The sequence below is a fragment of the Protopterus annectens genome, chromosome 4.part0 (assembly GCF_019279795.1).
Source record: "Protopterus annectens isolate FY-2018-M chromosome 4.part0, PAN1.0, whole genome shotgun sequence".
NCBI lineage: Eukaryota > Metazoa > Chordata > Ceratodontiformes > Protopteridae > Protopterus > Protopterus annectens.
In genome coordinates, this window is record NC_056733.1 from 1,790,927,634 (window position 1) to 1,790,946,336 (window position 18,703).

General features: G+C 40.8%; 1 protein-coding gene across 1 annotated transcript in view; it reads right to left on the reverse strand.

The window, feature by feature from the left end:
* The window catches only part of GALNT10 (polypeptide N-acetylgalactosaminyltransferase 10), a 2,012,282-nt gene that overhangs the window by 655,892 nt on the left and 1,337,687 nt on the right, over positions 1-18,703 (reverse strand). Inside the window, exon 5 of the mRNA XM_044069486.1 lies at positions 9,964-10,149. Coding sequence (XP_043925421.1) covers positions 9,964-10,149 — 186 coding nt within the window. The remainder of the gene's footprint in view (positions 1-9,963; positions 10,150-18,703) is intronic.

An 18,703-nucleotide genomic window follows, 5' to 3' on the forward strand; every position in this document is an offset into this window, starting at 1 on the left:
TAGGTCCACAGGTTATATCTTGCAAACACTTCAAAAATTCATAACCTCTGTTTGGCAGAGGCTACAATATCCATGCCTTCATGAAATAAAAAGAAGCTGTGATGTTCGTTTTGTACCTAGTTGGACAACCATCTACAATCTGTAAGGAAAAAGCAGCACAAGGAGCTCTCAATCTAAATATAGGCACAAAGAAATTAAAAAACTAGGCAGGATGTAATTAAAGACTTAGTAGAGTGGGAGTGCATGACCCCATAGATCCTATCACTTCTGCTCATGCCAGGGGTTCTGGGCTCAAACTGGTTTAGCTTTGTCCACATTAACCCAGACTCCATTTTTCCCCTCATCCTCAATATCTGGCCATCAAGACCTCACTGTCAGTCCAGTGTTCCACCTACATGTCCCACCACAACGGATCTCTGGTGTTCCCTTCACCAAGATGTGTTCCATCAGAGTCAGGCGTCCTGCTCTAAGGTGGAATATCTGACTCTCTGTGCAGACTTCCCAGCTTCTAGATGCCTTGCTGAGGATGCAGGCAGGACAAGTTTGACAGATGAGCCATTAATGAGGGACTTTCTTCTGGCTTAATCCCTGTCCCCTTCTTGTGCCAACAATACTCTATCATGATGTAGACTGGGCTGGACCATAAGAAGGCCATGTTGAGTGGGTGTCATGCTCCCAGTTATAAGGCAGACACATTTCTCAGTTCTCTAAACATCTTCAGTCCAGTATCCTAAGTTTCTAATCTTAGTCTTTGCCGTGGTTCATGGAGTGACTTCTAACACTGCCCCCCCTCCAGAAAAGGCATGTCCATCCTCCATTGAACGGTCAGTTTCCTGAGCCCCTACTTGGATCACAGTCACTGCTTGATCACACAATGCCACTAAAACTGCATCCAGATTCTTGTTTTAATAGTATCCCAGCTTTACAGGCACACACTGGGACCAAGGCACTGGCATGGAACCAGACGTATGCTCCACAGCTGGACACCAGTTCCAGGGCATCCATGGTGTGCCATGTGTACTTAGTACCCATTTTCACTCTAACAGCAGCTCAGCCTTCACCTACCTCTGAAATTCTTACCATTCTGGTGGATGAGCAGTAATTTTAAGGCCTTCTCTCATACTTTCATATCAACAACCATTTTCTAAATTAAACCAAACACTGCAGTCTATGTCTATTACCATTGTCTACCCTAATGTATTATGCAAACTCCTCCTTTGCCCATAAACAAGCTGCTCCTTCCACTTAGGCATGGTCCCTCAGATTAAATAGAGAGATGTCATACACTGGAGGATTCAGAGTCTGACATAAAGAGAGAGGATCTGGTATACGTGAACTACATTACTTTTCCAATAGGGTATAACACCAACAAAAAGAAATTACTGCCCTTTTGGTCCCACCAGAAGGATATGTCTAGTGGGGAGATCATCAGACTTAAAAGGGAGTATTTTAAATGGGAGGTGATAAAAGACATACAACAAAAATAAAACAAAGAGGTGTATGGTGTGTAGAAGAAAAAAGACCCATGGCTATCCCTCCAAGCTCTTCAGACTGCCAAAAATGTATTTTTGAGAGAGAGAACTCAGCTCTGTGACACACAGGGCTACAGCCTTGGGTACACCCCAGATGAACTTGTTTGACTAGTAGCATGGGCACTGGGGAGGGGGGGGGTGTCCAGGTGGGGAAATAAGACGGGAGCAAGTAGCTGAAACCAAACTGTCCAGTATGGATGGAGTGGGCGGGGGCAACCTAAGCTCACCACAAGAACAATATTAAGAGCCTGGTGAGTTCTGCACTGTGAGTGGTATACTGCTCCATAGGGAAGTTGTACATGTGCAAGCGCACCTGCTGAAGGCAGCCATTGTGGACCTGCCATAAGGTAATGGGATTAATGTATACTCCTCAGGAAACAGTACCATGCTACACTAATGTCTGTCCCATCACCGGCCCCAAACATGGGTTGGAGGGTTCCTATCAGTTCGTCGAAGCTTTAGCAGTTGGAACACCACATGTTCGAACTGTGAAGCTGGAAAACTGATTATCGCGAAGCCGCAGAACACCAAATTCTTTCCCAGGGAAAGAATTCGGTGGGTCGTTTCTGTGGCTTCGCTATATTCAGCACTGTGATGGAAAGTTACAGGTCAGGTTCAGGTAAGTGTGAGATTATGCGGATCTCAGGGTTAGGGAGCGGGTGAGGTGGGTGTGCGATAGTGACAGATTTTAGGGTTAGGGTGGGATAGGTGAGTTAGGGTTAGAGCCCGGGTGAGGTGGGTGTATGATAGTGACAGACCTTAGGGTTAGGGTTTGGGTTAAGGTAAGTGGATAGATAGTAGTCTATGTACAATTTAGTGTAGGGTTAGATGTAGGATTTTAAGTGAATGTGTGTGGATTGCTGTTTTTTGGTGTGCTTGTGTTGTGTGTGTGTTTCCTGGAACAGCGATTTTTTTCACTGGGAAAAAAATAGCTGTTCTAAGACTTCGATGTTTTTGCACTTCGAGGTTAGAAGTTCGAACATATGGTGTTCGAACGTCAGCCATTTCGTTGAAGTGATATAGACCCTGGTTTGGATATAGCCTAGGGAAGGCTAAGCAAGTCAAGTAGACCAAGTGAAAGAGGACATGAGCTGGTGGGTGTACAAAAACTTTGCATTTGAGAGTGCCAGTTTCACAGCTCAAGGACCCTAAGAAGCATTATTTATTAATTGTATTATTTGCCTAGTTTACAGGGAAAGTCCTAATAAGCAATGTCCATTTTCAGTATAGGCCCAGGGAGAAAAGCTCAAGTAAATGATATTTAAATTTACAATTTCACTACATACCATAAAGAAGTACATTTATGATAGTAAAACGTGTAGTACACAGGGGTAAATGTACACTTCAGTAAAATAAAAACGATCACTGACAGTCATTCAGAAGATTGTGTATATCAGTTTACACTATACAAATTGTATTGTATCAGAAAATAATTGATATAGGACAATCAAACAGATGGGATATCAGACATAACTGAACAGGGTTACAGAAACTTGTCAAATATATAAAAGGTGAAATATGTGGTTTGATGCAAGTAAGATAAGGAAAAGGGATTTGTGAGGACAAAAACATGATATAGTATAATAAAATTAAAGTGAAATATCAAGTTTGACGTAATCAAAAATAGGCAATGAGGTTAGTGTGAAGAGAAAGACGAGACTTTCATTTGACTATCAACAGATAACAGCAGAAAATGACCCATCAGATAACAGCCATTTTTTAGCAAGCAGACCAGGCAGAACAAAACAAAGAGGACCGCAAAAACAAAAAACAAAGAGGACCACAAAAACAAAATCTCAGCTGTGCTGATGGAATTAGTGTAGGCAAAAGGAGTAGGGAGAGTCAAGAAACACATCCTCTTCAAATAATAGTGGAAACTTACCGTGTTGACTTTCACATCTTCCTTTCCTACCCTTCCGGATATACTATGTCCAAAAATAGTTTTAACTGATCTTGGACATATGGATAAAGAAGACATCTTCAAGTTACAGAACAAAGTTCAGGAAATGTCCTTCCTTTCTGTGAATGCTATCTCTTCCATAAAAACAGGTCTCTACGGCAGTTCCAATTCTGGCACAGATTCTAGTAAGAAGGGCCATAAGAACGGTCATTTTAAATAGAAGAGCAGAGGGATTTCTCTCTGACACTAATTTGGGTGTCAAAGAAAGAGGGATTGTGGAGAAACATATCAGGACAATATCAGATATTATTTTAGTTTTACATTTGTTAACCAAGAGAGTGGATTGGTCTCAGTACCCTTTTTATCCATGGAACAAACCAACACACTAATTATGAAATACAAATGCAGTAAAACATCACTTCTAAAATATGCAACAACATATACAGATTTTAAAATATATATAGTAATCTGTATTGCATTATATTCATAGTTTAAAAAAAAATAACTATCAGAATTAGCAGACCATGTCAGAAAGGGTCAGGGTAGAACATTTACAGTGAAAAAAAGGGGAGGAAATGTGAAAAAAGGAACCTCACAAATAGCTGTAAATGTGAAGGTTTTGAATCTCATTCTCAAGAAATATAAATTCAATTTGCAGGCAAGATCAGAAAGCAATATTTCAGTGGCAACAAAAAATGCGGTCTTTGTAGTTAAACAGCCTGGGGGTGTGATCTAACACAGCACTCAAGGTTATTAGCTGCAACTTTACAGTTGAGAGCGGGAGAAAAATCTTAACTTAATATTTTATAGATGGTAAAGGCAACGATGAAAGTGGCTCTTTCTGTTATGGGTAAAGTTATAAAGTTATAGTAGAAGAAAGAAGTAGACAGTGATGAGTGTTACTCTGAGATTTGTTTAAACATACACATGCCTGAAGATGTTTTTTTTTAAGACAGAGACATCGTAACAGTTACCAAGAACAAAGAAGAACAACACTCTAGAATGGGTATAAGTATGGATTTTGCTATAGTAGAACAAGAATCAGGGGTGAGGTAGTTGGCATACTTACACCAGCACCTCAGTTGTAAGAGTTATTTGGTAATAATGGTTTTCAACATGTAGATGAAGGGTTACAGACAGATTTAAAAGCACATTAAGTCAAAGTAAATGTTACAGTCGATCAGATATACATAGCAGTGCAAGCTAAATGGAATTATGCTGCTTTTGTCCCAGTACAAGACATAACAATGAAAATATAGTTTGTGTGACAGTAAGACTAATGCACATACAGCACTACTTAAAATATTAACAACACAATAAATTACCACAACTGGACAAGAAGACATTAGACATTATACAATGACTGGCCATTAGCATTCTAAAACTAGCACGCTGATTGGTCAAGCCCAACCAGCGTGCCCGTTGTAAATCCAAGTGTTCACCTGGACTTTTTTCCCATTGGTATATCCTGTAACTTTTAAATTTTTTTTAAACAAAAATAAATAATTAAAATTAGAAATCCGGAGTCCGGATATATGAGGGGGAGGGGACAGGATGGGGAAAATACTAGGAAAATCAGGTACATTATTCAAAACTAAAGACACATACTTGATTTTCCTTGTATTTACTCCAGTCTGTCTCTCTCCTACCGCTAAATTGTCTGTATTTTTTTTTTTATTTAAAAAAAAATAAAAAAAACAAAAGGCGCAACAGAGACAGAGACCTTCTTTTCTCCGTTGCTTCCTTTCTAAAGCACTGATGTACTGGGTAAGTGAGGGAACTCATGTCCCATACGTATGTGCAGTACATCAAAAAAAGCAACAGAATATGTGGCAGAAGCAGAAGGACACCACGGCGCCGTTATACAAAGACATTATTTAAGAAAAGTAAGTCATTTTTTTTTAAATAATGTCATTGTATATTAGCAATAACAGACTCTGTGGTGTGATATATTAAGATTTACCAACGGTTGGCTTTATTTAATCACTGAGGCTTCACTCTCGTGATTAAACCGCACCAACCATGGGTAAATCTTAATATATACCACACCAACATCATCGGTTATTGCTATAATATTGTACTAGCAGGTATTGCAAAGACTATGTCTTCGCATTGTGATTGCTTAGATGTCTCACTTCATTAGCTGTAGTATGATATATTCTGATGTTCATATTGCACATGTGTGGTGTGGTGACTCACTCCTGAATATTGCACATTCAGGAAGTAATAACATAAGAAATAAGGCTAACTGTACCAGTTACTGAAGTAATTTGCCAGAGTGATTACTATAGATGATACTTCACAGCAAGCGGCACATTGATTGGATTATTTGCTGTCATGCCTGGGATTCAAGTTCAACAGCTTTATGGATAGAGGGGAGAAGCTCCTGTTCAGTCTAAATGTTCTGCAGTGTCAGCTGCAATACCGCCTGCCCAAGGTAAAGCAGAAGCAGATGCCATGGGCAGAGTGAGTGGGATTGTCGATTATTTACCTAGCCCTTCCCACATACATGCAGATCATCCATGCATGGGAGTGAGAAACTTAAAAGCTACTAGGTGAAATGTTCTTCTAGAAGTCATTTTTCTCATCATGGGAGTTAGTGGACAGTCTTTGGGCAGTTCCAAATGGCAGAATTATTAGCCCCATCCACTTATATAGCTGAACTCTGAACTCCCTTGATGTCAAGTTAAACGGGGGGTTGTGTGCAGCCCTACTTTCCAGCACTGCAGGTTCACTCTTTCATTTTCCCGTAACATGTTTTATCCTATTTATAGTGACTGGGGAGCCAAAGGCTATCCCAGCACAAGTGAACATAAGACCAAGAGACAGTTCTAGATGGGACACCAGCCCTTCACACAACACTGGTTGTGCCACCCACTGAGTCTTCACTAACTTGAAATTTGCCATATACTGGAACTGCAAAATAGTAACCGTAAATGCAGTTTTGCTTGTATTGCAGGCTACTGTGTTTTAATAAAACAACAAACTGCAAACAAAATAACTAAACCACTCCTCTGAGAATTATCTTGAGCACAAACTGCGGTGGTGATGCTGCGGTAGCGTAGTCGCCTCACAGTAAGACGTTGTCCTGTTCGATTCCCAGCTAGAGCGTCTTCTGTGTGGAGACATGCGTGAATGGGCGTACCTTCATGGAAGGTTGTGCATCAGGGCCAGCAACTCGGCACGTAAAAATCTACTGCCAATCATTAGCGGACCGGAGTTCCGCTGTGGCGACCCCTAACCGGGAAAAGCCGAAAGACACATACATTTATTTGACATTTGTTTACTGAGTATGAGCCCTTTTTCAGTGGAGGCCTGGGGAGAAAAGCTCCAGAGTACATATTAAACAGATCACAAAACATCATTGGTTACAAAGACTTAAGACAATATCATAAAGGTATAATTTGTGAATGCAAATAAAAAAGTAATATGGTTAGGACACACTGTGCACATGAAAAAAAAAAGAGGTGACTAAGATAACAACAGAGCACTACAATTTGTGGATACAATAAAAGGAAGCAATAAAGTTGAGATACCATTATGTACAAGATAGATAAGAATACCTTATAATTACGCTACATAATAATGCATGAAATACATGACAAAATAAGTAATGAGTTGGAACACACTATATACACTCTCTTGGCTAGAGAATTTTTGCAGTAAAATTGCAGTCATACTTTCTGAGTAAAATAAAAGGTAGTGAAAAATAAAGTGAAACAGCATTTGAAGGTTAAGGAGCTACTGAAAGGAGAGGCTAGAAAGCAGGATAAGCAGGGAGAGTCGTAGAATAGATCAACAGAAAGCGCAATGAGTTTGGGGAAAAGGGAGTAGTGATGAAGACTAAGATGGTGTGGAGCATGGGCAGATCCAATTGTTGGTTAGATGTTCTTTCAGCCTAGACTTGAAAGAATAGCAGTGGCATGTAAGTCTGATCAATTATGGGATGCTATTCCATGATTTGGCAACACAGTGAGAGTACAGAGTAACACCATTAGATCAATGAAGTTTATAAACAGATAGTAGACACTTGTGAGAAGAACAAAGGTAATGACATGGAACATACTGTTGAAGTAACAATGAGGCAGTTTGTGAAAATAAAGAGTTGTACAACATTTTGTATGTTTGCGTTCGCTCATTAAAAGTTAGAAGGTGGAGTAGTTTGAACGAATTTAGGGAGAGCAAATCAGTGGTGAGAGAAGTGAGAATTTAGCCATTTGATTATAGCACTGAATATGTTTTACTTTGAGGGAAGAGTGAAGACTGGTTAGAATAGGGGAAGCATATAGAAGGGAGGGTAAGAGATAGGTGGTGGCAAGGGTTACCCTTGTGGAGTTAGAGATGATTTTTTTGGCCCTATACATCATGGCCATTTTTTTGATTTTTTTTTTTTGTTACTGATATGCAGGTCAAACTAACTTACTGTGCGAAACCACGTTGACTGAGGTATTGTTCAGAAAAGTAATAGCAAAGTTAGTGGTATTTGGAGATAATTGTTTTGGTAAAAATAGCAGTTTAGTTTTTTTTTTTAATTAAGTAGTAGGTGGTTGTTGGTGAGACAAGACTCAATAGAACTGAATACATTTTGGGTTAAGCTGTGTAGAACTGTAAGATCGCTGGTGGAGGAGATTAAAGTAGAGTCATCAGCATACTGAGTAAGGTTGCTTGTTTGGTGGTAGTATTAAGGTGACAAATAAAAATGTTGAAGAGGAGTGCACCCCATACTGAGCATTGGTACGCCAGTGCTTGAAATTATAATTCCATTTGACTGAGTGATATCTGTTAGAGAGATAACTGGGGAATCATTTTAAGGATGATTCTCTGTTAGGTCAAGAAGAGATAGCTGGGATTAGAGTTTGGGGTGGGAGATGGTGTCAACAGCTTTAGATAGATCTAAGAAGAAATAAGATGCGACAAAGTTACCCCGAGTCACGAGCTTTATTAACAGTGTAAGTAAAGGACAGTAGGAGAAGTTACAGTACTGTGTGTGCAGGTCTGAATCCATGTTGGGTGGGGGAGAGAAGAATATTGTTAAGTAGGTATTGGAGAAATTGTCTGTGGATACATTTCTGTAGAAGTTTTGATAGTGGAGAAAGAGTAACAACTGGCCTATAGTTAGAAAACTCTGTGAAGGTGCCACCTTTGTGGAGAGGAAGGATAAAGGACTTTTTCCACAGAGAGGGGACATAAGCTTCCTCAATAGCTCTATTAATGATTATAGAGACTGGGTAAGCAATTCAGTCAGCTGCCATTTTTAGGAATTCATTAGGAAAATTATCTGCAGTGGTGGAATATGACTTGAGCTTGCTCAAGAGTGATTTGATACAGGAAGTGGGAGCTGGTTGAAGAGAAAATGTGGAGAGTCAGGTAATTGGAGGCTGAGAAAACGTAAAGGGGGATGTTGAGAACTTAGTGATGGATGCTATGCTATCAATGAAATAAGAGTTAAACTGAGCTGCTATATCGGAGGAGGTACTATCACAGGAGTGTTGGGGAAGGACCGACTTCCAAGGTGTAAGATTTTTTGATGGTGTGCCAGAATGTTTTGGGACTGGATTCTTGCTGATATTGTGGCTTTGCAAATAATTGTTTTTTATCTAAGCTAACCTGTTTCTTCACAAGGTTATGCAGTGCTCTGAAATGCTGTTATTATGTGTCTTATGTTTTTGGTAGGTTGTCCATGCCTTATTTCTCTTTGCATAAGTGATCTGGTGTAGTCAGAAAGCCACGGACTATAATTGGTTTAGACTCTTTCTGATGGGATCTAAATTGTTTAAAGTGTTAGGAATGTAGAATTAAATCACTCAACTGCATCATCTAGTGGTAAATATTTAAGGAAAGACCAATTAATAGTGATTAATATATTTGTAAAGGTCTACTGGTCAAAATTGGATAAGTTGCATTATGCAGATGGGGTGGTGATCACTAACAGAGGCTGGAAGTATTTCAGAGTGAGAAAAATTACTAGGATAGGAGACAGGAGTCCAATCAATAACTGAGCCATTTTAGTTTGCTGAATTGGTATAGGTTGGGTGGGTAATTAGTTGGGAAAATCCAAACAGGTTAATGCCATTTGTGGGGAACTGGGAGATAAGTTTCTGCCAGCTTATGTTGACATCGCCTAGTATTACTGTTTCAAGGGAGATATTTTTTGACACCCATGGTAGGATACTTTCCGAGTGGATAGATTATTACCAGGGGGAATGTATAATGTAATAATGAAGATACTTTTATTATTGTTTAAGTTAAGGTAGGTGATCAATAGTTTTGTCAAAGAAGGGTACAAATTGGTTGTGAGAGGTTAAGGAAATAGAATTAGGATATATATATATATATATATATATATATATATATCAACCTTATGATGCATCAAGCATGGAGAAGACAACCAAGCACGGTTAATTATTCCATCAAAACTGTTATGGCACTTTGTACCAGTACTAAAAATGACTGTTAAACAGAAAACTGTGTTACCCTTGTCACTGGCAGTTATTACATTACAATAAACACTGTTCCAGTCCATTTACTTACCTAGTAATGGTGGCAGCCAGTTCACATTAGCTTCACAATGAGAATCCAGGAAGGTAAGAACATCACCAATAGCCACTGAAGCCCCTAACATCCGCGTTCTGATAAGTCCTTCTCTCTTCTTAGTGCGAACAATTCTCACTTTGGGTATTCGTGCTATGTACTGCTCCAAGGGAGTCTTCAAGTGCTCTGTTGAAAAAAAGGAGTATTTCTGAGTTCCCATCTCTAAGCAGCAACACTTGAAGTTAAAGACATATATGAAGTACAAAGTAGACACAGATAAAAAAAGCAGGATGCTAAAAGTAAAACAATGGCTGCTTCTTTGACAAAGTGAATGACTGGCTTCATGCATGTCATGAATACTACTTGGCCAACATACTCAGAAAGCAGCTTTATCCTAGAACCTTCCCCAAACTTTATATATATACAGTTATCTCTAAAGTATTTGTTACATGATTGGTGCTTGGCTCATTCATGACATCCATGACCTTTCATCCAACTGTCTCCAGAGTTTTTTAATGAACTCAAGAAGCAAGAATAGCAACAGGCAAACTGAGCAAATCTGGAAAATGAAAGGTTGGCACAGCCAAGAAAGAAAAAAGACCTTTGAAGAGCCCTTTGCCAGTGTGCAAGTGCTGGGATTAACATAAAATTCTTTGTAGCACAGAACACAGGAACCAAATCTCTCAGCTTCCAGACAATAGATGGCGCAGATTTATTTTTACTTTGCTGACAGGGTTAGTTCCACTAGGCTAGGAGCCTCTTTCCAAGGGAGACCTGAGGTAGTGCTTAAACTACTAGGGGTAATTTGGCTAAGGTACGGGAACTTCCCCCTTCTCTTTTCAATAGATGCCACAGGATCTTTTACATCCACCTGAACTACCAATAACTCAGGCAGATGGGGCCTCGATTTAGCATCTCATCTGAAGGATAACATTCTCAGGGGTGTAGAATACCCCCCCCTTATACTACACTGCAGTGTCAGCAATCCATCTACCTAATGTGGGGACAGAACCCAGAGCCTGCATGAAAGGTGTGTATGCTACATGCTACATCACTGACATTGCTGATAGATGATGAAAAGTATCCAATTTCCCAAGGTTCTCCCGAGTCTATGCTGTACAACTGTTATCACACTCCAACTAGGTCTCCCTTCTTCTATTCCCCAAAACATTTTAACAGGCTCCATTTTACTGCACAATGTCTATATGTCAATAAAATCACTTGTATTTTAAGGATTTCACACACTCAAGTTGAATGTCAGACCTTAAAACAAACAAAGGTTAAAATTATGAACAGTGGCAGAAAACCTATTCAAATTTCCAGTGTAAACAGGAATGTTTGAACTCATACTTGTTCATTTTAAATACTACTGTAACAGTACAGAAATACACTTTTAACGAGTTCCGCCCAGCAATACAATTCTTAATTTCCCAGATTGGTCTGAATGAGTGGCTTTCTTCCCTTGCTTATTTTCTTGGTGATGAAGAGGAGTGGACAACCATGTCTTAAATTGCTGTTTTTTTGCATTTAACCATCAATCAATATATTACTGCATAGATGGATATATTGGTGGTCCCCAGAAGTATTTTGTGTGTGTGTGTGTTCATGTGTGACAGAAAATGTGTTTGTATGAATATGTGCATGCATTTTGAGGTACTTTTTAAAATCTAATGGGGAAACGATTCACCCTCAAGCCTCACCTACAGCACTAAGTTTTCTACGAGCCTCTACCATAGTGATGTATATGTGGAATGAAACTCACTAGGGTACACACAGTTTCTCATTCTAATTCATAGATCACAGTACCTGCAACTGCCAACCATTTATAATGAGTTAGTTTCATGTATTATTCCTTCATTTTTATGCAATGATCACCTGTGTTGAAAAACATCCCAAGCATCAGTGAGGACAGCAAATGATGTTACCCAAAACTGCAAACTCTACAACAATTTGAACTTTCTGAGAAACTTAAACTGCAGGGACCACAGATGGACATCCTGCCACTATATTACTGGCTCATCAAGACCATAGAACAATTCTGTTTTTGGACATTTCAATCCTTAGGAACTTGAAGCCATCCATGTATGTTTTTTTCTTTGCCACCATGTTAATTTACAGACAACATAACTAAACCAACACAGGAAACATATTATGAATAAACACCATATACTTTGGGCCATGATAATGGTAGAATAAGATTTACACGTGAGATGTATAGCTGAAAATGAAGGTCTTGCATACTAATCTGAATTGGATTAAGCACTAACAATTCTTTTGGCAGGATGTACGTGAGGCAGGCAGGCCACCACTAGAAGAACAGAGTATTTAATCTGAAACTCATGTTAACAACGCCATCACCTGTTTGGCGGTTACATACCTGGAAGCATCTTCATATTACCTTCTTAATCCTATCAAAATCGGTGAATTACTCAGAGTTACTGTAGACTGCTGAGGGTCTCAAGGAACATATGTACAGGAAACTGGACATGCATTATCATAACATGTACAACATTAAAGGAGTTCTAGAGAGGTAATGAGAATGGAGACCAGCTTATGTGGGATGATTTAAGTTATTACCAGAAACATTTTATATTCTCTGCAGGTTGAAGATTAGTGCAGAATAGAATACACATTATGTTGCTTGTCATGTCAGTGGCATGGAAAGCCATAACTATCCAGTGGAAAGAATCGTAAGCCTTCAGGTTAGGGGAATACTGGCAGATGAAGGAAGATGTTTGTATATATTTGAGAGACCAAATCGACTTGGACACAGTACCTGTAAGACAGGTTTGTGTTGGCCAGATGACTAAGGTTCTTAGGAGCACTGACTAAGGCTAATTATCATTCCTAAGTAAATAAAAAGTAATGATGAAACATAACTGTCATTTCACTTTTGTTTGACTATCTCTATTCCACTGAATTTTAGCCTGTGTGAATGTTCAAGCAATCCCTCCGCACTGCAGACCCTTCTTTCTTGACTTGTAGGATGACTAAATAAGCACACCATGAATCTTTTTCTTAAACACCTTTATTACATTATCACTTCTGACATAGGCAAAACGTACAAGTAATCAAACCATATTAAGTTCACATTTACCAACATTATACACCATATACAGTACACTGTATTGTTCTATACAATATAATCAATACAACATTATATAAATTGTCCAATTCCTGCCTTCTCTGAAACCTCCTTCCTCCTCCAAAACATTTTCTGCATGGATTGTTTCCACAATTTCCATTTTTTTCTATGTAATTTACTCCTATCCTTTTCTAAAAATCCCAATTCCTGTTCTTTTATCTCTGTTACGACATTCACTACTTCAAGTATGATTGATTTAGACTCTGATTTCCATTTTCTAGTAACTGTTTTTTTTGGCAGACACCAAAATTAAAGCTAACCAGGCCTTACTATGTCTAGGCAATACAGATCATGTATCCCAGCTAAAAAATACTTTCCTTACTTACACTCATTTGCTCATTCTATATTCCTAACAGATTTCTCTGTAGGGAATTTTTATAATCTGCCAACTCATTATACTCCCAAAAAGAATAGTTGTGTAAAATCTTACCATAACCATAGATGTCCTTCTCTTCCATGTCGCACTATTCTAACATGTGGGATCTTCCGCCTGAGGTGACCTGAACGTCCGGTTCATATACAAAAGCTTAGCCTGGCTGCTGTATGGTGTGTGGGACGCCACACGCAGGGACTATAAACCGTGGGCCATAAATGCGACGTCCACATGCACAGACCTCAGACGTGAATGCCCCAGTTGGACAATAGTCTAAGGCAAGCTGAAAGGATGTCATCCAGAAAGGGAAAATGTCTTAGAGTGGTTAGGAGGGTGGAATAGGAATACTGCAACACAGAAGAGAAGGACATCTATGGTTATGGTAAGATTTTACACAACTACTCTATGTCTTTCTATTCTCATGTTGCAGTATTCTTAACATGTGGGAGAGAACCAAAGTTCAACCTGTGTTATGGGAAGTGGAAGAGGATGCAGTCTTCCAAGTAGCCATAGAGGATGCCTTTAGCAAATCCTGCCCTAGCCCTAGAGATGCAGTCCAGTTTATAATGTTTAGTGAAAGTGTGGACTGAAGACCATGTGGCAGCCTCAAAAATCATGGTTGTATCTAGCCCTTTGAAGAATGCCCCTGAGGAGACCACAGCTCTGGTTGAATGGGCTCTGACTGTGTAGGGTAATTGTTTCCCATGGAAGGAGTAGCAGAAAGATGTTGTCTTGGAAATCCATGAAGATGTAGTTTGTTTGGATACAGCTTTCACCAGAGCCCTGGGGTGAAAAGATACAAACAAGTGGTTGGACTTTCTGATATCCTTAGTGTTATTCAGACAGAATCTAAGTTGTCTGTGAACATCAAAGGAATGGAACACTCTCTCACTGTCATTCTGAGGGAAAGGAAAGAAAGTCGGTAAATGAATAGTGTGGTTAAGGGATAGTTCATTAACCACTTTAGGCATGTAGGAGGGGTTTGTACGAAGAGAGACCCTATTCTTATGAAAGATGAGGTAAGGTGAGTTAGCCATGAGTTCTTGTAACTCTGAGACTCTTCTGGCCGAAGTTAAGGCTACAAGAAGTGCTGTTTTCCAAGTGCACTTCTTTATGGTGGCTGAAGCTGCTGGTTCAAATGGAGCAGTAGTGAGTTTTTCCAGAATAAAATTCAAATCCCAAGGCAGAGGGATGGGTTTTATCAGTGGTCTGATGTGAAGGACCCTTTTGAGAAAAAGCTTCACCTCTAATTTGGATAGTAATGGTAGACTGAGAGATAAGCAGGCTGAGACAGCTGAGAAATGGACTTTCACTGAGGAGTATGAAAGTTCAGATTTTAGGAACTCGCACAAATAAGACTAGAGGTACAGCCACCTGAAAGGGGTCTAGTTGTCTGTGAAGACATCAAGTGGAGAACCTTTTCCATTTCGATAAGTGGAATCTCCTGGTAGTGGATTTCCTGGTCTCCTGCAGGACAGACAGCACGCCCTCTGAGTACAGGTGTCCAAATGGGATCAAAGGTTTATCACCCACAGGGTTAATCTGAGAGTTTGTAGGTGTAGGTGGATAAGAGATCCCTTCTGTTGTGTGATGAGATCCACCTTGTGAGGTAATTTGTGGTGACTGCCCTTGGCTAGTGACAAAAGAAGGGGAACCAGTGCTGCCTTGGTCAAAAGGGGATCACCATCAAGATTTTTGGCTTGTCCTGCTGAATCTTCAGCAGACTTTCTGTATAAGATGAATGGGAGAGAATGCATACAGAAACATTCCCTTCCAGCAAATTGTGAAGGCATCTACTCTCCAGGCTTGTGGGGAGGGGGACCTTGAGCAAAATAGCTGTAGTTCTCTGTTCTGAGGGGATACAGACAGATCTATCTGTTGTGCACCCCACTGGTGGACTATGTCCAGGAAAACATCTCTGTGCAACATCTATTCATGATTTTGAGAAAATGACCTGCTGAGAGCATCTACTTGATCATTGCTTTGTGATGGGATGTAAACTGCCTGTAGTGTTACTTTGGAGAGGGTAGCCAACTCCCATGCTTGGATGGCCAGTCTGCAGAGTGAGAAAGACTCGCCCCCCCCCCCTTGCTTGTTGATGTACCACAGGACTATGGTGTTGTCCATAAAGATTTTGAGGGGACCTGGATGTATGAGAGGAAGGAATGCCTTCAGGGCTAGGAGAAGGGCAGTCATTTCCCTGATGTTGATGTGTTTTCTCTGAAGGTGGGGGTCCCATTTGCCTTGAGTCCATTCATATTGGCCCCCCACCCCATATCTGATGCTTCTGTATACATCTGTTGAACTGCAGTGAGAAGCTATAAAGGAAGTTCTGGATTCAAATTAATTTGCTGAATCCACCACAATTTCTTTCTTTAGACAGGAAAGGAATGACACCTGAAGCTCTAGTGGATGGGCGTGCTGGGACCACAGATTCTTCAAAACCCATTGAAACTTCCTCATGTGTAGCCTGGCAAGAGGTAACATGGGGAGAGTGGCTGCCATCAGACTCAGGAGGTGAAGGAATGGGTCTATATTAGATCACCGAACACTTAAAGTGAACGGTGATTAATCAACCCTACGAAAGTGAAAGCTTGCAATTTCAAACTGTCAGAACAGCGATTTTTTTCCCAGGGAAAAAAATCACTGTTCCAAAAAAAAAAAAAAAAAAAATGAAACCCTTTACACATTACATTAAGTGGGGGGACTTCGCCCCCCCCCACACCCCTACTTAAATATACCAACTCCGAGACCGCACTACAGTGCCGAAAACGGCAAAGTAACAAAGAGGACAAGCGAATTCTTTCCCAGGGAAAGAATTCGCTCAAAAGCCACTTCGATATTTTGCCATTTCAGGCTTTTGAGTTCGACCAAGATGCATTCGAAAGAATGCGTCTTCGGTCTTCTAATAGGGAACCAAAGGAATTACCCGGCTGAAACGCAGTTGACTAGGAGTAGTTTTTGAAAGAAGTTGGTCAGTGAAGTGACCTTTTCTGATGTGAGAAAGGCCTTCATCAAATCCGTTATTATTCTGCAACCAAAGAAAATTTGGTCTTGGAAAGGAATAAGGGAGGAGTTGAGAAGGTTGATTGTGAAGCCCAGGCTTACGAGGAGGGAGATGGTGAATTGAAGGTGTTTTTGCACGGTACTTGGATCCTCTGCCTGGATGAGGAGGTCATCCAAGTATGGGAAGATCTGAATGCCTTTTGTTCTGCAGAAGGCCATTACGGGGGCTAGACATTTTGTAAATACCCTTGGTGCTGTAGACAAACCAAAGGGTAAGGCATTAAACTGATAGTGTGAAGACTGCATTGCAAAATGCAGGAATTTGCAAAAGGCTGGGTGGATAGAGATGTGAAGATAAACCTCCTTCAGGTCTAAAGTGGCCATGAAGGAAATGGGTGTCAGGAGTGGTAGAAGGGTTTGCACAGGGACAGCATGGGGAAAGTGGACATATGCAGAAAGGGGTTTAGAAGAGACAGGTCTAGGATGGGTATCCATGGGCCCTCCTTTCTTGGGACTAGGAAGATACTGGAATAGAAGCCTTGACCTTCCTGTCCTGGGGGCACCCTCTCTATAGTGCCCTGTAGGACCAGATCTTGAATCAGTTGAGGAATGAGATGGATTTGTTTTTTTTTTTTGGAGGGAGGGAGTATACATTTTGGGGAAGGTTTTTCCTGCCAAGTCATAAAATATCCTTTTTCCACAATTGTTAGAACCCAGTTGTCTGAGGTGATTTGTTGCCACAGGGGAAGACAGTGAGAGAGGCAGCCAGAAAGGTGAAGGTGGTAAGGGGGGGTTTTGACAGTCATGCATTGTTAGGCCTGTCAGGAAAGAGCTGTCTTTGATTAGTTTGAGAGGTGCTAGGTCTGGAAGAAGACAATTTCCTGTCACCTATTCTGGATTTGGAGGTAGAAGGAGTAGATGCCTTCCTAAAAAAACTTGGTTTGGCAGGGTAGTGTCTGTGAAACTTAGGCACTGGTGAGACAAAGAAGTGCCTGATGTCCTGCAGTTCCTTGCTCTTCTCCTGCAGGTTCATAGGTTCATAGGTAAGTACTAGGCTATTGGCCCAAGGGTCTACATAAGCCTACCCAACAAGGTTCCCCTGGCTTACGCCACCCAAGAAAGTTATTTTCCTGTGCCACTGTCGAGCAGAGACACAGAAGTGATCCCGGGGTGTATTTCCTATTTCCCATCCATTCATCAAGATTTTTCTTGAAGAGTGCTAATGAAGAACTTTGCTTGACATAGATGGGTAGCCTGTTCCAGAGTATGGGAAGTCTCTGGGACAGGAATCTATCCCTCCAGCATGTCCTGTTTATTGTGGTGACAAGGTTTAGGTCCCTAGAGCGTGTAGCTCGGAGGGATTGGGATTTCTTTAGGTGTAGCATGTCAAACAGCTCTGGGTTTGACATAGCTTTATTTGTTAGGCAGAGATCACCACGGAGTAGGCGATATGCTACGGAGTAAAGCTGGAGTTTTTTGAGGCGGTCAGTGTAGGGCATGTGTTTGAGGCCAGTAATCCTCTTTGTGAGGTACTTCTGTGGCCTTTCCAGTTGCTGCAGATGTCTTGTGAGGTACATTCCAAAAGGGGCATTGTACTCTATAATGGGTCTAATGAGTGTCAAGTAGAGGGGAACAATGACCTCTTTTTTTCCTGGATGAGAACCCTTTTATGATGAGGTGTGCTACGTAGAAGGACTTCCTGACTACTGTGGCGATGTGACTATCAAAGGAGAGACTACTGTCCACCTGGGTCCCAAGGTCTCTTATCACACATTTGGTGTTAAGTAGATTGCTGCCTATGTGGTAGTTCATGGGTACAGAGTTTTTACCAAAGGGGATGACACTGCACATTTTGGCATTGAGCTTGAGGCCATGGCTCTGACACCAGGCATCTGTCTCAGCGAGGCCCTTCTGTAGGATGTCATCATTTGGGGACTTGACTATGGCTCCTAGTTTGCAGTCATCTGCGAACTTCGTTAGCCAGAGGCCTTCTGTGTTAGCCTGTACTTTAGAGAAGTAGATACCAAACAGGAGAGGTCCCAGGACGGAACCCTGTGGTACTCCACTTGTCACTGCTTTGAGGTCAGATTTGGAGTCTGCAACTTTTACAGTGTGGGTTCTGTCAGTGAGCCAGTTGGCAACCCATCTTGTGATGTAGGGATTTATACCCCAATTGTTTTTGAACAATTCTGCTGACTGTTTCCCAAAGAGGAACT